This window comes from Sciurus carolinensis, chromosome 9 (genome assembly GCF_902686445.1).
Source record: "Sciurus carolinensis chromosome 9, mSciCar1.2, whole genome shotgun sequence".
Taxonomy (NCBI): domain Eukaryota; kingdom Metazoa; phylum Chordata; class Mammalia; order Rodentia; family Sciuridae; genus Sciurus; species Sciurus carolinensis.
Window position 1 is genome coordinate 50098377 of NC_062221.1, and position 25235 is coordinate 50123611.

General features: G+C 42.3%; 1 protein-coding gene across 3 annotated transcripts in view; it reads left to right on the forward strand.

The window, feature by feature from the left end:
- Positions 1 to 2975: 2975 nt before the first annotated feature.
- Usp13 (ubiquitin specific peptidase 13) overlaps positions 2976 to 25235 on the forward strand; it is a 104811-nt gene continuing 82551 nt past the window's right edge. Inside the window, exons 1-2 of one of the 3 annotated variants that reach the window (XM_047564019.1) lie at positions 2976 to 3322; positions 23089 to 23214. In XM_047564019.1, the coding sequence (XP_047419975.1) occupies positions 3155 to 3322; positions 23089 to 23214 (294 nt within the window). In that variant the 5' untranslated portion in view covers positions 2976 to 3154. Of the gene's footprint in view, positions 3323 to 13490; positions 13512 to 23088; positions 23215 to 25235 lie in introns of those variants that run through there. The other 2 variants (XM_047564020.1, XM_047564021.1) reach the window with 2 other exon arrangements.

A 25235-nucleotide genomic window follows, 5' to 3' on the forward strand; every position in this document is an offset into this window, starting at 1 on the left:
CTTTCCAGTCATGTAAAATGCAGGTTTATTTTTACCCAATTGCAATAATATTGTATAAGCATTGCATATTAAGCAAAATAATACAAAACTAAGATGATCACTTTCATAGTGATCATTTTAAAATTTGTATAAACATCTTTGAGAAGATTTACCAAATTTAATCATACCTCTGTTAAGATGATTTCCATTTTCCCCTGTTTTGATTAATGTTTTCCATGTGATATGTCATTGGTATTCTGATATGCAGAATTTGATTTAAGTATAACATCACATCAGTCTTCTGATGTGATGGGTTGGGGCTGGGGTAACTGAAGCCCCCCAGACTAGTAACCTCTTAGCATATTACCTCAGTGGACTGTATGGATATCATTTTCTATAATTTAACCCATTTCATTATATGAAAAAAATTGGTATGTAAGGTTACATTGACTTCAGTTATCTTTAACTTCTATTACTATTACTGGCTATTGAACTTGGAATATATTTACAATTGAGTTTTAATTAATTTTAACATAGTACTTGCACATAATTAAATTTGAATAGTATAGAAAGGTAAGGAGTGGTAGTAAGTCCCTCTCTAACTTCAGGATTTCTGTTGCTCTGTACAGAGCCCAACAGTCATTAGTTTCTTGTACATTCTTCTAGAGACATCTGAAGGCATGTGTACACACATATGTATGTTTACTTTGAGGAACAACATTAAAAATATTTACTACTGGCACAAACAACTAGAAGGAAGGCGATGTGTCTGAGTGCATACTGCATTATCAGGCTTGCATGAGTTCCTTACTTTTATACACTAATTTGCCCTTGGCTTTTTTCATCTCGCATTGTGATTTGGACATGGTTCCACATTAGCACAAAGGAACAGAGTGACTTCATTCTTTTCAGTGATTCTGTATTTTAGCCACTTCCTATAGATGAACGTTTAGATTGTTCCCAGCTTTTCCTACTCAGTCTGAATTTATCTGTGGCATCAATGTCTAGATAAGGAATGGCTGGGTAAACAGTTTATGTGCATATAAAATTATGATCAACTTTATTACATTTCCTTAGAAAGGTTTACTGTTTTTATTTCCACCAAAAGTGTATATGAGGGCCTATTTCTCAAACGCAGACTGATTCAATATGTCGGTATCAGCCTGGAAGATGGAATAATGGTGTCTTGCGGATTTAATTTGTACTTAAGATTAAGTTTTGAATTAAATTTTTCTCTGCAGTTGGAGCATACATTATCAGTGAACCTAAGGCAGAATGTTATGGTTTAAATATTAGGTATCCCCCAAAAGCTCATGTGTGAGATGAAGCAAGAAAGTTTAGAGGTGAAATGGTTGGGTTATGAGAGCCTTAACCCAATCAGTGAATTAATCCTCTGATTAATTGGGATTAACTGGGTGTGGCTGGAGGAGGTAGTTCATTGTGCAAGTGCCTTTGGGGTTTATATTTTGCCCCTGGCCAGTGGAGTCTCTCTGCTTCCTAGTGCTGTGTTCCCAGCTGCTTTCCTCCACCAGTCCTTCCACCATGTTCTGCCACACTCCAATCCAGACCAAGGAGTGAGCCACCTATGGACTGAGACCTCTGACACCATAAGCTTCAAAATAAACATTTCCTCCGTGAACATTGTTCTGTCAGGTCTTTTGGTCACAGCAGTGACCAAAAAAAAAAAAAAAAAAAGCTAACTAAAACACAGATACTAGAAGGTGATACACAAATGGGAATAAATCCCAAACAAAAGCTGGTCTTGAGAGTATTTGCCCAGTGATGAAGATAGAGATAATGTTCAATTCAAAGCTCTGTGCTACAGTTCCCTCTCCATTGGGCAGTATTTGGAATTGTGAGTTAGGAGAATGTATGATAAGCTTGAGCCTTGAGCTTACGGAAATCTAGAGACAGTTCTGTAGAACCAGAAAGATCTGGGAGAGTAACAGAGAAATAACAAGACTTTAAGGACTATCGGATCTAGAAGAGGCTTACAGAGATCAGTTGCTCTATTAACCATTTCTTGGTATTCTGCATTTTATTCCTTGGCAGGTTTTACTGAACGCCCTGACTTAAAAGTGTGTTGGCTGTAGAAAGGGAACCTCAATGGCACTGTAAAAAAACCAGTGCTGTAAAAAAAAAAAAATTTTTTAAGAAAATGAGAGTATTCCCGGAGGCAGGCACGCTCTGTTCACAAATAATTAGCTCCCCAACCCAACCCAATCCATCATTTATTTTTGAAGAAATGGATGAGCAAATCAGGAATATATGTTTACCCATTAGATCTTCAAATCAGGTCACTGAATGTTCGACTTGGAGACCTTGAATCACACAGAAGATATTCTAAAGGTAGAGAAAAATATAAAACCTCCTCCGCCCTGAAATCCTGACTTCCCTTTGCAATACGTAAGAAAAACCTGTATTATTGCAAAACATACACCTTTATACTCACTGGGTCCCATGCTATTCTAATCTCTCTTTTGTTGGGCTTTGGTTGTTAAAAAGTGAGGAATAAGGCTTTGGGAGGTAATACCCAAGGACGTGGCGCAAATATGGGTTTGATCCCCACGTTAGGTTCCAGATTTGCACATCGAGTCCCACCCCTACCAAATCCGGTGAAGTCAACCTCTTCTCTCTCTCTCTCTCTTTTTTTTGTAAGCCCTCCGTCCTGCTCTTTGTGTTGGCCTCCTCGGAGCTGTCCCCTGGCAAGCCAGGGATTCAGGATCGAAAACACTGTGGTGGTGGCCCGCCGCAGCCGCCGGCGTGGGCGAGCAGCCCGCTGCATTCCCGCGGGGCGTTCTGGCTCCCCGCCGGCTCGGGGATCCCGCTCCGCCGCCCCGGGCTCGCCCTCCGGCCCCCGCCGCCAGCCGGGCCGGGCGCAGAGCCCCCTCCAGCGCCCCCTCCCCGGCGCGCTGCGGCTGGCGCTCCCCAGCGCCCCGCCTGACGCTGCAGCTGGGCCGGCGACTCGCCATTGGATTAAAAATAGCAGCGTCCCCCTAGCCCGGGGCCCCGGTGCCCGCTCCCGCCCCGCGGCCGGCTCTGCCCGCTCTGCCCGCCCGCCCCGGCTCGGCTCGCGTTGCCCGCGCAGCCCGCCCGCCCGCTGGCGCCGCGGCGGCCGGCAGACCCCGCGCTCCCGCCCGGCTCTGCTCGGCTCCGCTCGGTGCGCGCCGCGGCCATGCAGCGCCGGGGCGCCCTGTTCAGCATGCCGGGCGGCAGCGGCAGCAGGAAGATGGCTGCAGGAGACATCGGCGAGCTGCTGGTGCCTCACATGCCCACCATCCGCGTGCCCAGGTCCGGGGACAGGGTCTACAAGAACGAGTGCGCCTTCTCCTACGACTCCCCCGTAAGTGAGGCGCCTCCGGGAGGGTCGCGGTGCCGGCGGCCTGGGGCGGCCGCGAGCCGCGGACCTCGGCGGCAAGTGAGGCAGGGGAGAAGATGCGCAGCGGCGGCCGGGGACCTCCTCCTCCTCCCGGAGCGGAGTTGGCTCGGGGGCACTGCAGTTGGGCAGCCACTTAACGAGCGCCCCTAGGCTGCTACAGCCGATGACGGGGTAGCCAGAGTGGTCTGCTCCGCCGGGCTGCTAGGCTGCAAGGGCCCGGAACCCCAGCTGCCTTCCCACAGCCCCGCCACCGTTTGAAAGATACATGGAATCAAAGAGTTAGTTCCTTGCTCTGAGCTGCACGTTGCAGATCGTTTGCGTCCTCCCTGGGGTGAGAGCGGGGGGCGGGTAGGTGGTAGGGATCGATCCCGCACCCCCGGACGCGCACAGCATTTCTCTTTCTGGGACCATTTGCTTTTCCTGGGGATTCCCACTCCTGGACAATTCTTGAGCCTTCTCTGGGCTTTTCTCCTTCCACTTCCCATTTCTCCCCACTGTTTCTTGCCATTAGAATGTCAGAAGAAATCGTCGGCTCTCTCCACTCGAGCAGCAGAGATGGATTATGATAGTTTTATTAAGCCTTTTTTCCTTTCCCTTCTAAATGAGTCACTTGGCTGACGTTCGCTAGTATAAATTATTAAAAGTTCAATCCCGAGTCGTGACCTCAGAGACTGGAGGGGAAGTTACGACGCATCACCGCCCTCCACCCAGGGCGGCTGTTGGTAGTTTTCACCTGGTTGTATGTGGATGTGTGAGAACCAGAAGGAGGGTGAATTGTCCCTTTGGGGAGTCAAGATGGGCTTCAAAGTGACTCAGCTGTCTGGCGTTTATCATGTCTTTTTGAGGACCAGGTTATTTTTATCCACCCACTTTAGATCTCATATGTCACCCGGCAGATCTCAATGCATGGGAGGTGCATGGATTGGAGGGAGAGGCGGTCTCACAACAGTCCAACGCATTTTATTCATAGTATGTACAGTATCCTTGAAGGAAAAACCCAAATGAATGCAAAATTCCCAAAGTTTCCTTTATTATTTTGTGGATTAATTTGGTTGGTTTCAAAGCATTTTTGTTTGGTATATATCGGAGTCCCAGAATTATCATCCTCCCTGTGACGTTTAGTTTTTCTTTTGTTACTCCAGACCGTTTGGGGATAAAATCTAACTTGTTTGTTATTATTTTTCTTTCACAAAGAGCCATGTAGAGTGGAGTGGAATGGTTGTATTTAAAACAGGATATCGTGATCCCAGTACTCACAGTGACCATCAGCAGTACCAGTGCTTCCTGTTATCCACAAGATACTTGAAAACGCCTTCAGATTGTGTGGCCAGTGTTGGGCAGAATACACTGAAAGCGCCTAAGTGTGGAGAGGGACAAGGGCTAATTGCTAACTAACTTAAGCATTTGACAGTCTGTGAACTCCAGGAAGAAGAAAGTCTTTAGGGTTGCAGACAACTTTCTCCTTGTTTGATTTGGGTTGCTCTTCAAGTTCAGACTTTTTTATTGGAGAAACTTGTTATATAGTATATGGCAGGTGTGAGAAAAAGCTGATTGTTTTAATTAACTTCTACAAATGGTACTGGGATTTTATTGTGTGCCAAATGCTGTTCTAGAAACATCTTGTCCAGTATAAAATGATGATTTCATTTGTATCACAGTAGTTCCTTGGGGGAGAGCAGGATTACTTACAAGTCTGATGAATCATTATATTTCATTATCTGTGTTCCAGGGGAGGAAGAGGATTTTATACTAGGCATCTTAAAGCACGGTGCCTGATAATGTGAGGTATTTCCTTATGGCACTTTCTTAACATTTTGTTATGAATTCATTACACATTTCTTGAGCACCTACTGTGTGCAAGTTCATACCTGCATGGTTATAAGAACCATTCATAGTGAAGTTTATTGGTGACAAACACATCAAAGACTTTAATTCACAAGAACTGTGGGACTATGGAAGAGAAAGGCAAAAACAAGGGAGAAAAATCATGCTTGTATGGGATACTTTTGAGAAAGTTCATAGATAAAGATGGGTAAAAAATCAAGGAGACCAACATTCTAGGAAAGGAAAATTACATGTTCCAACATATCAAGTATGAATGTTTTCTTCTTATTTGCCTAAAAGAAAAAGATTGATTTGGCAAGTAACAAGAAGTAAGCCAGAACCAAAAAGAGAGTAAATAGCAGATGATGGGGAGAAGTGTTTGATCTTGATTTTTTTTGTGTGTGTTCTGGGGATTGAACCTAGGGACATGCACTTGCTAAGTAAGCACACACTGTGTCACTGAGCTATACCCCCAGCACCTGATCTTGCTTTTATGTAGTCAGTTACAGAAAGCCACTCTAAATGATGTGATTTAGAGTAGTGTTGGAAGAAGACTGAAGCAACAAATTTTCATTTATGCCTTGGGTACAATGTGAAGACCTCTGATCTTCACCTTGTGGGATGTATTGAGTGAGACACCATGTAATTATTTTCAGTAATTTTCTTACTTCTCCCTCCACAACCTTCTAGGGCTCAGTTTATAGCAGATGCTCCATAACAGCTACTTTGGAATGAGGGAGAATTTGTTTTTTCACCTACCTTTGTTCACCTTTCTGATTTGGTTTTCTCCTGAGCTCTGTAATCTGCCCAGCAGAGCATCTTTTTAAGACTCAATTCAAGTGGTTCTTCCTCTGTGAGTCATTTCCATAGTGCCCCCCACTAGACCCCATGAGCATCTCTGTTGAACCACCAGCAACATGTTTGCATGCTTATCTTTGCCTTTGAGTGTGACCATTCTGGAGGCTGGGGTCTTTGTCTTATTCCTAGAAACTGGCATGTATACCAGGATCTCAGATGTTTAGGAAACTTGAATAACATGGGTGACATATTCCACCAATGGTGAGGGTACAACACAATGGGAGACCCTGTGAAAGGAATCGTGTAGGATTCACATAGAATATGGTGACTTCCTTATTGGGGGGCAGCTGTGAAAGAGAAAGCCAACTTAGCGGGAACTGAATTCTGGTTCTGTCACCCAGATGTGTAACTTCTCTGTACCCCACTTTCTCCATCTGTAAAATGGGGACCATAACAGAATCTATCTCAAGGGGTTGTCTGTGGATTAAATAAGTTTAATATGTAAAGTGTGCCTGTCTGATAAGTAGTCACTCTATATATTTGTTTTAAAATAGGAAAAAAAGGGAGGGGGGAGGGAAAAGGAAGAAGGAAGGGAAGAAGGGGGAAGGACAAAGTAAAAGGACTCCGTTGCAAGTTGTGAGCTCAAGAATTTGGTTGTTAGATGTTTTGCAGAAAGTTCCATGTGGCTTAACTGGAAGTGGTTCATGGCTCTGAGCAGCCTCATGGACCATCATGAAAATTTGTTCTCATTTCTTGGGTGCACGTCTTGCGTGTTTCTGGAGAGACCAGTCTCTGGCTCTTCCACACCCACCACTCGTTTCCTCTTCTAAGACCACCTTCCTCTCCCCATCATTTTTCAAGCCTCTGTTTCCCCCTTCCCCTCTGCTTTAGGCTTCATCCTTTCCTCTAGGTGCCTGTATTGATTGGAGTCTGTGGCGTGCAGCACAGCAGGTAAAGTCCATCTTTCCTAGTTGACTCTTATTTTCTTTCACCCATTTCATTCTTATTTTTAAGGCATTTGCTAGGTGTGAGGCCTTGTCGCAAGCCTCTGGTGCTGCTCGGGAGCGTGCCAGCGTGCCCCTCTGGGGCTGGTTGTGTGGCGTGGCGTGCTTGCCTCTACCTCATCCACGTCACCTGAAGACGTGGATGTTGAGATAGTGCTTTAGAGCAGGCAGTTTATTTTGGAAAGGTGTCCCCAGGACCAGACATGGAATAGCGACCAAGGAAATGGTGACAAAGAGAAGGAAGGAAAGCCACTCCAAGAGTGAGCTACAGGGTTGGTTTCTACAGTGTGCAGCTGGTGCTTAATCCCTCAGGGAACTGTGGAATGCTTCTCAGAGTCCTCCACTTGAGATATGGAAGTGGGGAATATTTGTCCACTGGCTCCCATCCCCCACTGGGCAAGTGTTGCCCCAGGAGTGGAAATGTCCTCACACTTCCAGGTTTGCGTTTGTGCCCAGAAGGGCTGAGTAGGATCTGCAGGCTTCGCATGACCAGCAGCAGCTGAGCAGCAAGAGATCCTGGGTGCAGCTGAGGCTAGGGCTGTCAGGCCACACCTGTTGTGACAATCAGCTGCACACAGTGGCTGTACCAAAATGGCGGTCCAAAGGGATGTGAGACTCAGTGTAGAGGGCTCCTAATCTCTCTTGTTCCCTTCCAGCATCTGGGCTGTTTTCTAAGATGTCCACCCCTCCTGCCAACCAATTCTCTGAAGTTTGGAGGTGATTTAGTGATGTTGGATGTCTTGGGAATCTTTTCAAAACTGGTGGATAGGGTCCTGGTGGTCACGACTGGTTTAGATCCCATTTGGAAAGGCTTTGAGATCTCCATCTGCTTATGGGAAAACTTTATGTTAGGGGTCCATAAGTCCTTCTTTCTGTCTTTTCCTCCACAATTTTTTTAAAATGTGCTTTGTACTCTCTCAGGTGTTGCCAGTAATAATGACAGCTCACATATTCCCAGAGCATGCTCCCTGTACCTGCTAGACAATAGCTCCCCATCTCCCTTCTTCCTTGCTCCTTGTAAATCTTCTATTTTCTGTCTGTTTGGATTTACTTATTCTAGGTACCTCATCTAAGTGGAAATACACAGTGTTTTTACCTTTTGTGTCAGGCTTATTCCACTCAGCATGATGTTTTCTAGGTTCATCAGTGTTATAGTGGGAGTATCAGAACTCTATCCCCTTTTTAAGGCTGAATAATATTCCACAGTATATATGTATTGCATTTTGCTTATTTATTCATCTGTTGCTGAACATTGAGATATTGTCAACTTTTGGTTATTGTGAATAAAGCTACTTTGATAATTGGTGTACAAGTATCTGGGTCACTGAAGATTTTGTGCTTTTGGCCATTGTACTGTGTACATTGCTTAGAAATACTAGAAGGTGCTGACTTGTAGGGAGGAAAATAATGTTCTGTGTAGAAAACTTTTCCTTCTAATGGATAAACTGATATGTGATGGCAAAGCAAAATATAAGAACTTACAGACTATTCTTTTTTGAAGATGTGAACTTAAGCTAAATCTGATTTGCTTAGTTTCACTAGTCAAAAGCAAGCATTTTGACCTCTTTATATTCTTAAATATTTTTAGGGTTCCCACAGAGCTTTTTGCAGGATTTCCATCCATCAACATCTACTATATTAGAAATTAAAACAGAAAAACTTTTTAAACAATTTGAATAATTGCATTCGTTAGTTGCTCGAGCAGCAATGTTATGTAGCCTCTGAAAAATGCCACTGTACGCTGCTACCAGCCTTTTCTTTTTAACCCCTGTGATGCCAGGGATGGACCCAGGGCCTCATGCATGCCAGGCTAGAGCTCTACACCAAGTCATACCTCAGCCCCACTGCATGCCATGAAAATGAGAGTGAAAAAGACATATAACTTCATGCTATGAAAATGGTTTTGATCTCCCAAACTGCTTGGAGGGTCTCTGGGGTGTTGCAGGGTTCCCAGGCCATACCTCAAAAACCAAAGTGCTAGAATTTAGTTAAGAAAAGTACAGTTGCTTTCTCTAATCACACACCTTGCCTGAGACATGTCTTTTGGGGTTCATACTAAGTTACTGTATTAGTCTTATTTCAACTATAGGTGTCATGTGATACAGCATGCACATTCTTTGTAAAGCAAATTAAAATTTAGAGAATTTAATTGACTATATTTGAAAAAATTGGAGCTACTCAGATGTAAATTTTTAGATGCTTCAAAGGTAAAACTTCATTTTTCTGGGGGGGGGGTACCAGGAATTGAACCCAAGGGCATTTAATCATCAGTCCTTTTAAATATTTTATTTAGAGACAGGGTCTCTTTATGTTGCTTTAGGGCCTCACTGAGTTGTTGAGGCTGACTTTGAACTTGTGATCCTCTTGCCTCAGCCTCTTGAGCTGCTGGGAAAAGGTAAGAATTCTTTATTCTGTTGATGTGAACTTCACTGTAGGGTGATATGGCTGGGCTGTTTCTCTGGGGAAACTTAAATGCTAGTATCCTGGGTTGTTTCCCCCACCTTTCTACAGTGGTTAGGTGACTTTTCTTATCTCTTTCCTGGGAAGTGAAGGCCCGTCTGCCAGTTTCAGGGAGCAGAGTAGGAGAAAAAGACCCCAGTGGCTTCAGCGTCTGGATCTAGGCTGGATATTGCCTGTTGGTTCTAACTTTGTCCCCATTTTGCTGGGCTCTATTGCAGAGCTGTGCACCTGGACACTGTACTTTCCAGAATCCTTTGACAGCAGGATTCTATTTTGGATTCTGCTAGTAAGAGTTATGGAAGGTAAAGGAAAATGAAAAGCAACTATTACTATTGCAGCTGTGGCACATAGCAAGTGTGACGTTTTCCCGGCAGCTTCTGGGTGTCCCCATAGGCGTTGGGGCCACCTCAATGAGGGAGCATCTGAATCACCTGTGCAGTTTCTTGTGATGCTTAGACAGCCTGATTTCTTAAGCAACAGTGGTGGCTTTCCTGACCTTTGCTCTCACAACCTTTCCAAAGATTTTGTAAGCTTCTAATTTCCCGAATTAAATCTCTTTCTGCCTGAAATATCTAGAATAGTGTCTATATTTCTGACCAAATCTGATACACACACATTTTCTTAGTCACTGTATTTTCAGATGGTACCTCTGTTCTTTTTTTGTTTTTTTTTTTTTTGGTGGTGCTGAGGATCGAACCCAGGGCCTTGTGCTTGCAAGGTGAGCACTCTACCAACTGAGCTATCTTCCCAGCCCAGTACCTCTGTTCTTAATGGAGCTCATTCTTGTACAGTCCTGTGACCTTTGCTGTTGTTGTTTATGAGGTACTAGGGATTTAACCCAGGGACTTTGTGCCACTAAGCTACATTCCCAGCCCTTTTTAATTTTGAGACAAGGTCTTGTTAAATTCCCAGTGTGGCCTTGAATTTGTGATTCTCCTGTCTTAGCCTCCAGAGTAGCTGGGATTACAGGCATGTGCCACTGTGCCTGACTGAGACCTGGCACAGGTGAGACCTTTGTTTTTACCTGCTTTAGAGAATAAATCTCCTTAGTGTGTGGTGTGGGGGAGGGGCTGCTGGCAGTGGAGAAGGGATCTGGGTCTCTGACTACTCTCTGGACCAATGTTCAACCCTTCCTCCTTATTTTAGTCTCTGTTTCACCCCAACCTCTGGACTTGCCGGGAGCTGCCAGTTCCAGAGTCTTTTGTAAATTCTGGGGTGTAATCAGGTGGGATCTCGGCTTTTTTTGCTGTTGGTCTAAGATTCAGCTCTGCCAGTTCCTCTTAGCTCTTATCTACTTGCAGGCCAGTTTTCTTGATTTTATTGTTATAGTTTATGTCTTTATTGGGGTTTCAGAAAGGAGCGAAATTAATGTCTGTGTGCCATCTGTCCTGTGTACCACGACGTCCTACTTTTCCGAAGTAATAATCAAGAAGTCACTTGTGTCCTTTTTGGCAGGGGCTAATTACCTTTTACGTAGAGTTTTGGAGTGTAAGCGATGATGCTGATCCTTCCAGGAAGCCTTTTATGGGGAAATTTGTTTTCTCTGCTGGTCTGAAGCTCGACTTCTGTGCAGTCTGAATTCTCTTTTCCCTCCCCTGCATCCCTGTTCCCAGCCTACAACTCAGGTAAAAGTGCTGTCATCCCCTTTAATATCCCAGGTTGGGAGATGTGTAGGGTCATTCACTCTGCCTTTCTTTCCCTCTCTTTGTAATTTTTAAAATTGTGAAATACACATAACAAAAACATTTGCCATCTTAAGTGTGTGTGTGTGTGTGTGTGTGTGTGTGTGTGTGTGCCCGCTCATGCTGGAGATTGAGCCAGGGCCTTGTGATTCCACGGAGCTCTCCCTTAGCTTCCCCCTTAACCATTTTTAAGTGGCACCAAGCACCTTTGCATTGTCTTGAGTTATCACCTCCATCAGCTCCCAAACTCCTTTGTCTTGCAAAACTGAAACTCTACCCATTAAACACTAACTCCTTCTGGGCCCCTTTCCTCATATCTGGTGACCACCATCCTTTCTGCATTTGGGTGGCTTGTGTCAATGGAGATGGCGATAGGCCAGGACTCCGTGGTGACCTGCAGTGACCTGTGGAGGACACCCTTTGTCCCCGTGCACCTCAAAGATGTGAACAAGAGTGCTATTTTTAGGGCTGGAACATCAGGACAATGCAACAATGACAAGAATTTAATGAATCTCAACGTGCCTCCAGCCTGAGAGGTTGCTTGAGGTGCAGAAGAGCGCGTGCTTTCCACGATAAGATAAAAAATGAGACATTTTGTTTGGGGTTAATTAGCAAGTTTTTTTTTTTTTTTTTTTTTTTTTTTTTGCGGTGCTGGGGATTGAACCCAGGGCCTTGTGCTTGCGAGGCAGGCACTCTACCAACTGAGCTATCTCCCCAGCCCTAATGATTTCCAACCTACCATGTACCCGGTGCTGCGATCGGTGCTGCCTACTGGCAGAGAGGCTATGCATAAACGGGAAGAAGCAGGCTCACAGGAAGGAAGAGTGTGACGTGGATTGCTGTCATATTGGAATGTGTGTGCTACTGTCGTATGCTTATTATGAACCAAACATAGTACTAGGCACTTCTGAGTACATCATCTCATTTAATCACGGTAGCAATTGCCTTGTAAGATACACTTACTACGGTTACTGCTGTGTCACAGCAGAGAAGTTAGGCAGTCTGTTAAAGGACTTGTTCAGGACTGGTGCCTGACAGAGATAGGAATGGAATCCTGATGTGTCTGATGAGGGTAGACTTCACGGTGTGGCACTTAAAATGTGTGCATGGAGGCTTTAGGCCTGGGGATAGTCAATAAATAAATCTGGGAGAGTTCCTGGGCCGGACAATTGGATGGGATCTGAAAAGGTGGCATTTTGGAGAAGGAGACAGAGGTATGGAGGTAGAGCCAAGTTTAGCATGTGTGTGAGTAAGTGAGCTGTCTTATGGAAGAGAGGGTCACTGGGGAGGCAGGAGAGCAAGGGCGACTCCTCCATGGGTTATAGAGGAGATTGGTCTTGATAAGATTAAAACTAATGGGCCAGCCAGTTAGGAGCCAGAGCCACATGAGAATGCTAGTCATTTAGTGCTGCTGCTCTGCAAGTGGAGTGAATAGATGGGGAGGCTGGGACCTTGAATGAGAGAGCAGACTGGAGGCTGCTGTAGACTGGCAGGGCGTGCTTGCCCCCAGGGCGATGATAGTGGGGACAGAGATCTGGGGTGGGGGGAAGATAAACCCAGTAGAGAGTTTGATGAAAGATAATGGCCCAACTTAGTGACAGAATATGCAGGGTTGAAGGAGTGGGAGGCGCTAAAGCAGACTTTATGGGGGTAGCTTGGAAGATGGAGTGTCAGGGACATAAAGGGAGAAGGTGAGGGAGAAATGCAAGCAGTCAAGGACTGAGTGCCCCCTGGGCAGTTGGGAACTGGAATGGAGCCTGGAGGTCAGGGTTTGAATTTCAGAGTCTGGACTTTCCTAGTTTAAACACTGCATTCCTGAGTAACTCTTCCAGGAGTTGAAGGTTTGAACAGGCAATCACTTTGCATGAGCCGTTGTAGACGGAATACGTTGGACCTTCCTGTTTCATGATATAAAATCTGGAGTCCTTATGCTGCTCATACACCACACAGGCAGAGGACCAAGAGGCAGAAGGTTTTTTAAGTGCACTGCAATTATGAAAACTTTCTCCTACTTGAACCAAGTGTTGTTTTTCTTATCCTGGTTAATTCTTTGGGTGTGGCTGTAGATGTGGTGACCTGGACATAGATGACCCTGTCCCCAGCAGTCCTTAGAAATAGTCTCGGTGGTCTGGCAAAAGGATTAGTGGATTGGTTGGCAAGGAGGAAAGAGACTGTAGGGATAGCATGTGGGGGGTGGATATAGGAAGAAGGGATTAAAGTAATTCACATGTTGTATTTTTAGGGTGAAACTGTTGAATAGATCCTTTGAACATGCCGTTTGGTGGATTCTGTCATTGAGTGTTGTGCCTGAAGCTTTGGAAGAAGCCTTGGTGTGGATTATCCCTCCAGGCCCTCAGTTTAATTACTGGACACCTGTTGATGAGGGTAGGTGTCCTGTGGAGACTGGTAACCCTTGGGTTGTTTCCCTAGCATCTTAGGCCCTGTCCCTTTGGTCTTGAAACTGTTTTCCTCGGGGAGCTGTCAGCCAGGAGTGGCCACCCCCCAGGAGCGCCAGCTGTCCTTTGGAGTTTGAGGTGGATACTTATCTTCCTCATAGGAAAGCCTGGCAGAACACCTGGCATGGGCCACTCACTTGAGTGGGGTGACTATCCTTTGCCCGACCCTCCTGCTTTCCTTGAATGAAACAGTCTTGAAAAAAGGGAAAAACTGCTCTTTTCTCTAGGCCCTCGCGACGATGTCTGTGCTTGCTGACAGCCACCCACCTAGCTCCTGCCACCAATATGACATCTGCTTCTCAAGAGGCTTGAGACAGCCTGTGGGGGCCAGCTTGGCCTGGGTCCAGATCCCACCCTGCTTACTATTTGGTAGCCGTGAGACTTCTGCAAGGGCTTGGCTTTCACTGAATTCTCCAAGCCCGGGCCTTCCTTTCTCTAGAACCTTCTGCAGGATTGTTGTTATCATATTGCTCATGAAGTGCTGTTACTGCTGTCCCTCGCTCTCTAGCCAGAGGCTCTGTGGTGGAAGGGGATTACCCTTTTCTTGGAGGTGGGGTGGGGGGGTACCCTCTGAGAAGAAGGGAACATGGTGTTCATAGGGTCTTGGGGTTGCCAAAGAGAGATATCCTGTGTGTGACAATCTTGCATGAAGCTCTGCACGGCGGTGAAAGCCATGAGGATGAGTGGTTGCTGGCCTTTTTGAGGGGAATTCAACTCAGGGCTACTATCCATATTTCAATCAGCTGAGAATGATGGGCCTTTGTGAGTTAACCTGGAAACCCAGTCCTCATGGTTAGCATAGTTTATCAGGGCAAATGCATCCTGAAGAAAGCCATCAGGGCTTTTTTTTTCTTCTTTTTAAATCTTTTTATTAATGCATTATAATTATATATAGCTGTGGAATTCATTGTGACAATCTTGCATGCACATAACATATTTGCTCCATTTAATTCCCCAGCACTTCTCCCCCAGTTGCCTTCCTGTACTGGAGTCCCTTCTATTTATTTATTTTTAATTGACGCACTATAATTATGCATTAGAATGGAATTTATTGTGATATATTTGTACATGCACCTAGCATCATTTGGCCAATTTCATTCCCTAATACCTACTCTTTCCCACTCTTTCTCTGTCCCCATTGATCCCCTTCCTATTCTTTACAGTTCCCCCTTTTGTTTTCATGAGATCCCTTTTTTATTACTTTTATTCTCTACAGTTTCTGCATTCGAGAGAAAACATTGATTTTCTGAGTCTGGCTTATTTCACTTAGCAAGATGTTTTCCAGTTCCATCCATTTACCAGGAAATGACATAATTTCATTCTTCTTTACGTCTGAGTAGAACTCCATTTTGTATCTAGACCACATTTTCTTTATCCTTTCATCTGTTGGCAGGCACCTGGGCTGGTTCCACAACTTGGCTATTTTGAATTGCACTGCTATAAACATGGGTATGCAGGTATACTATAGTATGCTGATTTTCTTTTGAATAAATACTAAGGAGTGGAAGAGCTGGGTCATATGGTGGAAAACCATCAGACCTAAAAAATAAAAATAAATGACTAGAAAAGCGTTTACTGTTGACAAGGTGGTTTCACATTTTTCTTTTTTTACATAAAAGCTGGGAACTGTTGATGTGGATTATGGCTTCACTTTAGCACAACTGACCGTGCTCAGCTCAGAGCCTTCTGAGCGTCACTCACCAGTGGCTCTCAGAGTGCCCATTTGTCCTGTGAGCCTGGTGGTGGAGGCCCCTCATGTCCTGCCCCATCTCTTCCCCAGCTGTTGCCAGTGACAGCATCCTCATCCTCATGCTAAAATTTGCATAGCGAGGATTCAGTTTTATATTTAAGAAAAAAGTTAATAAATGACATTTTAATAAAACAGTAAGTTTATAGTGGCATCAAAATCTAGTTGTTTGGACTCTGCTTTTATTTAGTGTGTCCAGGCTGGGCAAGGTGTAGGAGTCCTCTGGAGAGAGAAGAACTTTCCAAATGAGAGCATGCTTCAAGAATGATTACTGCCTTCACGTTTCTCTTTCTTCCCTTCTTTTTTTGCTGGGAATCTAAAGCAGGCACTTTACCATTGAGCCACATCCCCAACCCTATATCTTTTCTTAACAGTTCATGACCACAAACATGATTGATCAACGTTTAGCAGAAAGACCTACACTCTCTTGGGATTATGTGCATTTTTTTCCTACTTAGCTTAGGTACACAACTTTATTTCAGTGGATTTTTTTCTGTTGAAACCTAGGTTTTTGATTTTGCAAATACTGCATTGTGGTAATTCTGCTTTGCTTGGTCCCTGTTATCCAGCCAGTTTTCTGATAAGGCTTTTTAAAAAATTTCATTTCTCATTTCTATGTGTCTCATGCTTGCTGCCCTTGATCTGGAACCTGCTTTACTTTTTATTGCACCTTTGCGTCTCATCTGCATGTACTTAATGTTTGCATTTTCAAACTTTTGTCTGGTTTCCTCTAGAAGACAGAATGTCTTGGGATCTGTGCTCTGGATATGACGATATCTGAATGCGTGTCTGCCATTCCTGTATGGGAGTACCTGAGATGATGGCTTTCAGGTGGAAGGCTGCTTGGTGAAAGCAGGAGTTTGGCAGGGAGTGGCGGGTGTCTTATGGCATAAGGGAATCAAAACAGTAGTTGTCCTGGATTCCACCCTTTCCATCCACCCTACATCTAACCCATGTTCTGTGTCCATCAGTGCTGTTCTAAAATTATCTCCCAAATCTGCCTAAGTTGCCCCCTCTGTGCTGTGAGCCCCTTTCCCTCTTCCTTTTGCCTCCTCTCCCAGGCTAAGCTACCATCTGGCCTTGATTAGACAAAGGCTATCTAAAAGAACTTTCTGGACTGGGGATGTAGCTTGGTGGTAGAGAACTTGCCTATTGTCCAGTAGATTGGCCACTAACCACGTGAAGCTCAGCGAGCACTTAGGGTGGCCGGTGTGTGCAAATGAGGAACTGAATTTTTAATTTCACTCTGAATACCTACCTGTGGCTGGTGGCTACTGTATTGGACAGTGTGGAGCTAGACTGTACCATAGCCTCTTCACTGTGTTTTCTTGACCTCATCCCCATAATTCTTCCTTATAACCAGAATGGTCTTTTAAGAACATAGATGTGACTGTGGCATTTCTCACTTGAAAGCTCTGCAGTGGCTGTGCGTCCTGCTTAGAGTGAAGCCCAGCTCCTCCTCTGCCCACAGGGTCTCCTGGAGCTGGCCTTCGCAGACCTCTCCCTCTGTGTTGTCACCTCCTCCTTGTGCCTCTGCAGCACCCTGGCTTTCTGTTCTTTAAGAAGAGCAGAACTTTTTCTGGCTTTTACCTGTCTTTTCATATGGCACCTCCTCCTTTGCTTACTTGGCCCCTCACACTGGGGAGCTCACTGAAGCCTCCCCTCAGCCCTACCAGCTGTATAAGGACCTCTATCCTCTATTACTTTTTTTTTTTTTTCTTGGTACTGGGGATTAAACTCAGGGATGCTTAACCTTGAGCCACACCCCCAGCCCTTTATTTTTTAATTTGTTCTTTATAGTTACACATGACAGTAGAATGCATTTTGACATATTATTCATACATGGAGTATAACTTCCCATTCCTGTGGTTGTACATGATGTGGATTTTCACTGGTGGTGTATGCATATATGAACATAGGAAAGTGATGTCTGATTCATTCTACTGTCTTTTCTTATTCCCAACCTCCCTCCCTTCTCTTCATTCCCCTTTGTCTAATCCAGTGAACTTCTATTCCCCTCCACCTTATTGTGTGTTAGCATCCGCATGTCTGAGAGAACATTTGGCCTTTGTTTTATTGCCCAGCCCTTTTAAATATTTCATTTAGAGACAGGGTCTCACTAAATTGCTTAGGGCTTTGCTAAGTTGCTGAGGCTGGCTTTGAACTTAGAATCCTCCCGCTTTAGCCTGGGATTACAGGTGTGTGCCCTTGTGCCTGGCCACCCCCTATTACTCTTATTCCTTCCAGAAGTTATCTTCTGCATCTTTCTTGCTTATTTTCTCTTCCTCCTGAGGAGATGTAAGCATCATAAGGGCCCCGAGCTTCCTAGTGTCTCCTATTGTCATGCATGGATTATGGAGGGACTGAAGCCATCCTGCTGCCCCAACACCCATCAACTTCTCTTGCCCCTGGAGGTGACATGACAGCCACCTTCTCTTTCACAGTTTCTTTTCCAGACTCCACACCCTTCACCCTCTTCTGCAGTCCAGGATGGCCTCTGACTGAGGTAGGGTCCCCCTCCAGTTTCATTTTTTCTCAGTTGTGATCACATTCTCTTCTGCCTTCCTGAGATGGCACTCCTTGTCACCTTTGTTTTACTTGTACCTGCCCACATTTCTTTAGCTACAAATCTCAAGATAATCTCTTAGTTATTTCAACCGTACTTTTGGAGTAGTGAAAATATACAACTTCCCCTAAAACTGTGCAGTTGGGTTGTTGAAGCCAGGGAAGCCGAATAAAGGGAACATTCAAAGACTATTCTATTCTGTGTACCTATATTTGAGTTCTAAAAGAAAACTTTTATTTATTATTTTTAAATTAAATAAACAAATCCACATTCCTGAAGAACCTGACAATGTTAAAAGACAACTTGAAAAACATCCCACCTTATCCTCCCATGCTGAGATAGCATCATATGCCAGGCAGAGGGTTCATCTTGTGTATGTTATAACATGCCAACCATGTTTATTTTACCTGTTCTCTTCACTCAAAAAAATACGATGCACATATTTTCTATCAGTAAATGTTCATGCAAAATTAATTTTAAATGGCTCATGAGTATCACTTTTCAGGATGTACCATAAATTATTAATCATTCAGGTTACTACCTTTCCTGACTTCAAAAGAAGCAAATTTAGTTAATCTTTTCTTCTTTTTTTTTTTAACAGCAGATGTTCTAGAAAACACCATGCCCTTGTCCCTTTCATCTCTCTTTTGCAAGGAAGTGTGAGTCACAGCCCTCCATGGTGTTTGAATGCAATTTCTGCTGGATGTGGATTTATTGGGACTCCATCTCCCCACCTCATGTTTCTCTTTAGGGCAGTGACCTCTTGTTTTCCACAGGAGACTCTGCCCTGTGATTATGAAAAGCAGCGCTGCTCACGACCGTTTCCTGCGTGCGCTGCTCACACGTGCTCATTCTCCCTTCCTGTCTCCAAGAAACACCACGTAAACAGAGTTCTCTGAACACCGACTGATTGACAATGCAGTGTATTTTTATTTAAAATGACTGTTCACTTGCTACTTTGAAACATGTAACCTTGACCTTTGAGTTCTGGAATGTTTTAGCATTCTCTTAAATGGCAGGCAATATAAAAGAAGTGACCTGGTCCTTGAGGTTACTTCTGAATAATATGTAGGGCAATACAATGTATGTAAGAAAAAAAATGTGTAGCTGTGTATATTGAAACGCACTGGAGTGTGGGTTTTAGCAATACCGGGGCTTCTGGTGCTGCTCCTGTCTCTTATAGTCTGATCATGCTGATGGGAGAAGTTTCAAAGGGAATATTATAGAGCTCTAAGAACTGTTTTTTGACTTTCTTGTCATTTTAGGTGTCAAAATAAAGTCTTGCATCTTGGTCAAGTTTCTGGTCAGTGCGTTATGAAAATGATCATTAGAATCCTAGTTAGCTGGGGCTGGGGCTGTAGCTCAGTGGTAGAGCACTTGCCTAGCATGTGTGAGCATTGGTTTGGATCCTCAGCACCACATAAATAAATAAATAAATAAAATAAAGATACTGTGGTGTCCCTCTACAACTTAAAAAAAAAAAAAAAAATCCTAGTGAACTGAATGCAGAGAAGTGCGCCCTGGTCATTCTGGTCCGGGTGTCTCTGAGAGTAGGAGCCTGACAGGGGTCAGGGTGTGATGGGGTTGTGGAGATGCCAACCACTGTCCTGGGGAGCCATTCGAGGCTGACTTGATCACAGTAGGTAGGAGGTCCACATCAGCTGGGTTCGTATGTCCAAACTGCTGAGGAGGGTGACGTAGCCAGATAGACTCGAAAAGCTAGGTGGCACCTCATCAGGCTGTTTTTCCACACATGGCCACCCCCTGAATTTTGATGGTCCCTATTGTTTAGTTTTGCTAAGAGGTAGGTACCAGCCCCCAGAGTAAGTGTTTTAGAGATTTCTGCATCAACTTGACGTTGCAGCCCACATCCGGGTCTGTGATCAGTGGACTCTTTTGAACAGGGTAGAGGTGCACTTGGGTTTTGTGGAACTTGGTGTGAGAAAAGTCCATACCTGGCCCTGACTGTAACTGAGTCCTGTGCAGTGGGACCACACAGCAAATGAAAAACACAGCAAAGCAGCCCTGTCCTGCAGGGCAGTAGTTTGAGAAGCACTACTCTAGACCAAGAAGAAAGAGTGGGAGTTGAGGCTGTGGGCCCCCAAATCAAGAACTTAGATAAATGCAAGCTTAAATGACAATGAAACTGGTCATCACGTTCCGGGTTCACTTCAGATCTTTGTCACTGCCCCCCATTCCCTTTCCCACGGTTAACATCATGTGCTCTTTTCATTGACTTTGTTTTTCCACATACATCATACATGATTCTCTACACATTTTTATACATTTACACACACTTTGTAAGTTCATCACTTGAAATAACGTTATTGTATTCTATTGTGTTTTTACACCATAGTTTCTTAGCTCTTCTATCTGGGGCCATTGCTACCTTTTCTTGTTAGAAATTGTGCATCTGTGAATATTTTTGTACAAATGAGCATTCTCCCCCTTTCTTTTGTGTTCCTGATGTCTGCACCCAAAGAGAAATACCGTGTCAGAGGGTCAGTTTTCTTGTTCTCTAGAAGAATCTGAACTGATTTATGTTATGGGAGTACATTTGCAGGTCTTCTCTGTAACTTTAGGTTGTGCAATTTCAATTTTTGCTGGTTTAGTAGGCATATATATGTGCCTCAAGATTGTTTTAATAAGCTTATTTCAGGAGGTTACGAGGAAGTGATGATTCGATTTTCATATTTTGGCACATTTTAAAATCAAATGTGTGACAATCTCTTATCAAGGTGAACATGAATGTTGGCGTCTTGTAATTTTATAAGGTCTTGCATAGTTTGGACATGAGCTTTTAGTTATCATAGGCTACATCTTTCCACTTTCTATTGTTTTCTATTTGTTCCATGACATTTTGGTGTAAAACTCGTTCATTAGTGTTACATCATCTCTGATGATATCCTTTATTTCTTAGCCAGAAATTATTTTCTACTTCATAAGTGAAATCAGTATTCTATTCTGTTCTTTTCTAGGTTGTTTTTTTAATTTTTGAAATGCTGGGGCTGGAATCCTGGGTCTTGTGCCTGCTGAGCATGCACTCTACCACTGAGCTATACTTGCTCCTTCCAGTAATTTTTATTAGTGATTTTCTCTCTTTTTTTCCTTATGGTTTGACATATATTAAGCAATTATCACAAAATGAATATATTTCTGGATGTTATATTTTATGCTGCAATTTATTTAAAAAAATCAACTCAATATGAATTTCATTTATAATCTGTTTTATATTTATTTTATTGTTTTGTGGTGCCGGGCATTGACCACAGGGTCTTTTGCATGCTAAGCACCTGTTCTACCACTGAGCTGTACCCTCAGCTGTGATGCAATATATTTTTTTTCTAAGGTTTATGATTATGACAGAGAACATGTTTATTTTAAAAAAACTTTTGAAAAAACACCTAATCCATTGGTCAAATGAATGTAATTTGTTGTTTCTTATTAAATAACTTTTCTAATTGTATCTAAGTTATCTCATTTAAGGGGGAAAAATCTAGAAGCACAAGCTATATAATAGTTTATGGATTTTATTGGATGCTGTTTTGCAGACAAGTTTTAAAAATTTATTTGCAAGTGTTTGTTGCTGGTATAGAAAATTATGATTTACTATTGTTAGTTAACCCGTATCCTATGACCTTGCTAAATTCACCTTTTGGTTGTAGTTGTTATTTTTTCTAGTTTGTAGATTCCCTAGGATATTTTATATAAACTCTATTGTTGTTGGCAGACAGACTTCTTCTTTCTTCATAATATGTATGTCTTTTATTTCCATCTTTATTATTATTATTATTATTTTTTTTTGGGTGCTGGGGATCGAACCTAGGGCCTTGTGCTTACAAGGCAAGCACTCTACCGATTGAGCTATCTCCCCAGCGCCCCATCTTTACTATTATTTGCCTTATTTCAATTTACTTGCTATAGTAACAGGCACATAGTTGAGCTAATGCTGTTACAGTGTCCTTGTTGTGACAGGACATAGCCTGGTTTGAAAACCATAGACGCAATGTTGGAGATTTCCATTATTAGAAACTTTAAAAAAATGAACAATCCTGAGTTATTGGAACTTTAAAGATTACTTTTTATATATTTTCAATGAACATTAACATCTGTTTTGACATTGTCATTTGTGTTCTACTGAAATGCAGCGTAAGGGGTTTTAATAGGTTGGCTGGCAGTTTTGACAGGTGTTCCAGAGGTCTGTTTTTTGTTATTGGAAGGGTGAGATTAACAGAAGCTTAATAAAATCCTCTCCCTTGGAAGCAAAGTGTCTGCTTTTATAGCCTGTGTTTACAGAGAAGCATGTTAAGCAAAGCGAAAGAAAAGGAAAGATGAACTTGAGATTGAGAATTATCAAAATGTGAACAGTATCTTTGTTTTAGTATTGTGTGTTTAATTCAATAAAATTATGTGGTTTGAAATGTGGCATAGAGAAAGAAAAAGAGAAATAGATTTAAATCCAGTTCTGACAATTCCAAGCTGTGTGAACTTGAGCAAGTGACTTATCCAGAGATTTTTTGTTGTTGTTTATTTGTTTGCTTTTTTAAACTGTAAAGATGCAAATACAAGCAGCTTGCAGTGGTTAGTATTAGAAATAATATACCACATGAAACTGGCACGTATTGGGTGTGTAGTAATACTTAGTTAGAATTATTATAGTACTCCACCTTTTATTATTTACTTTTCAAGTTATTTATTTATTAAATTGTTATAATCCTGTCATTTATTCATGTGTACACAAATAAAGGAAGCAATATCTTTGAAGAAACCTGTCCTGATAAAAAAATCTTAAACTTTGCGTTCCTGGAGACTTGTACCAATGAATGTGGAGGAAAGCAATTAAAATACAGCAGTGACAAGGGTATCAGACCCTTTGCCAAATTTCTTTGCCTTCCTTTCTTTCCCCCGCAGTTTGAAGAGTCAGACCAACCTGTTGTTTTCCAGGGCCTCTGAGGCTCTCACCTGACTGTGAAGAAAGTCTGTATTTGGTAAATGAAGGACTTAGTTGTCCAGGAGCACCTGCCACCCCGGGCTGGGCTGTGAGTCAATGGAGGGTCACTGCAGATTACTGCAGGAACCAAGGGGGCCCTCAGTGGGCGTTGTCTCCATGATTTAGCCTCTTCCCCTTCCCTTGGGGAAGACTTCTTGGCCAGGCATTCTTGGCTAATGTTGTACCCTGTCTCTTTCTTCTAGAACTCTGAAGGTGGACTCTATGTATGCATGAATACATTCTTGGCTTTTGGAAGGGAACATGTTGAAAGACATTTTCGAAAAACTGGACAGAGTGTGTACATGCACCTGAAAAGACATGTGCGAGAGGTGAGCTGAACATTTTTTGGAGAACTTGCTTTAATATCTTCCCTGCAACATGGTCTTCGTGTGCTTTATCACCTGGAGAGTTTACTATGCCTGTATAACTTCTGATTCTCTTGGATGATGGAAATAAAAACAGTACTGTTTGTAGAAATGTATGGATTGCTCCCAAACCTTATCTTAACCAGTTTTATTTTTCTTCCTCTAGACCTCTGATTGAAGTTGTCTTAACATGGGTTAAGACATGGGTTGACTGGTTAGAAAAACTGCTTTAAGTTTAACTGGGCATGGTGACACACGCCTGTAATCCCAGTGACTCAAGAGGCTACAAGTTTGAAACCAGCCTTAGCAACTTAGTGAGGCCCTAAACAACTTAGTGAGATCCTGATTCAAAATGAAAAATAAAAAGGGCTGGGGATGTTGCTCATTAGTAAAGTGCCCTTGGGTTAAATCCTCAGTACCCTAAATAAATAAATAAATTAATTAAATATACAGGAAAGTATAGAAAATAATGCTAGAGATACTCATCATGGATCCCAAAGTCATAAGGGAAAACATTAAGTGCTTTTACTTCAGAATATTTTTTCCTCCTTTTTTTTAAATTTATTTTTTATTGATGGATTATAATTATACCATAATAGTGGGATTTATTATGCTTTTTTTCCTTTTTCTTTAATTGATAGAAATGTAGCTTTCCACTGCTGTGAATCATTGTTTCTTATTCTCATGCATGTCATTATATTTTATTTAAATATGTGTATTCATGAACAATACATGGTATGACTCCATATATTTAAAGATGTAGATATATATTATCACACAACTAGTTACATTTCTGTGTATTTTCCCTCTCAGTTTGTTTCTGGAATCTATCTATGCTGAGTTGCATCTGGATGTACTTAGTTATTTGAGTATTTATTTGATATTCCATCCTATGAGTGTCTTGTAATTTATACTATTCTCCTATTGAAAAACATTTAAATTATTTCTTTCTTTTTTTTGCTTCTATAAACAATGCAACAATTAACATTTTCATACACTTTTCCTGGGGGTACACATGCAAGATTTCTTTAGGAAATATATCTTAGAATTTCATGAGTGCATTTATCTTTATTTTTTATTAGAAGAAGATAAATCTCTCCCTAGAGTGATTATACCAACTTGTTCTGTCTACAGTGATTTCGAATTGCCGTTTTCTCATACCCTCACTAACCCTTAACCAGACTTTTGATTTTTGCTGGTTTACTGGTTATGAATTGATAATTCATAAATATTTAGCATTTTCTTTTGTGAACATCTTTTTATGTATATATTGTCCACTTTTTTGTTCTCTCTTTTCTGATTTGCCTATTTATATTTTTTTGCCTTTCTTTGTGGTTTGTCTTTTTCTTAGTAAAGGTTTTTTTTGTGGTGCTGGGAAATGAACCCAGGGCCTTATGCATGTGAGGCAAGCACTCTACCAACTGAGCTATATCCCCAGACCTTTCTTTGTAAATTTAATGAATTCTTTTTTTTCATCCTGGGTACCAAAGCTTTGCCTGTTATATGCAAAATTTTCTTATAGTCTGTGGTTTGTCTTTTTACTTTTTTTTTTTTTTTTAATGGTAAGTGGTAGATACCCATGTCTTTATGGTTTTTTTCTCCACAGTTTTTTATCATCGTTGTATATAATGATGGGATTTATTGTTTCATATTTGTACATGCACACAATATAACAAAATAATTTGGCCAATAGCCTTTTCACTTTTTTTTTTAATGAAACAAACTTGTGAAAGTTTTAAATTAAACTGTAGTTAGATCTACTAAACTTTTTTCCTATAATTTATACCTTTTGTATCTTTTCTAAAAAATTGTTTCAGAACTGAAGGTCATAAAGATATTTCTTCTTGTAGTTTGATTTTTAAGGCAAGTATGTGCATAAGTGTGTGAGAGTGTTTAAAAATTTTAAATTTTGAATTCTTCTATAATTTATTTTCATATTTGTATAATCTGTTTTTTTCCTATGTTGATAACTGACTGTCCCACTA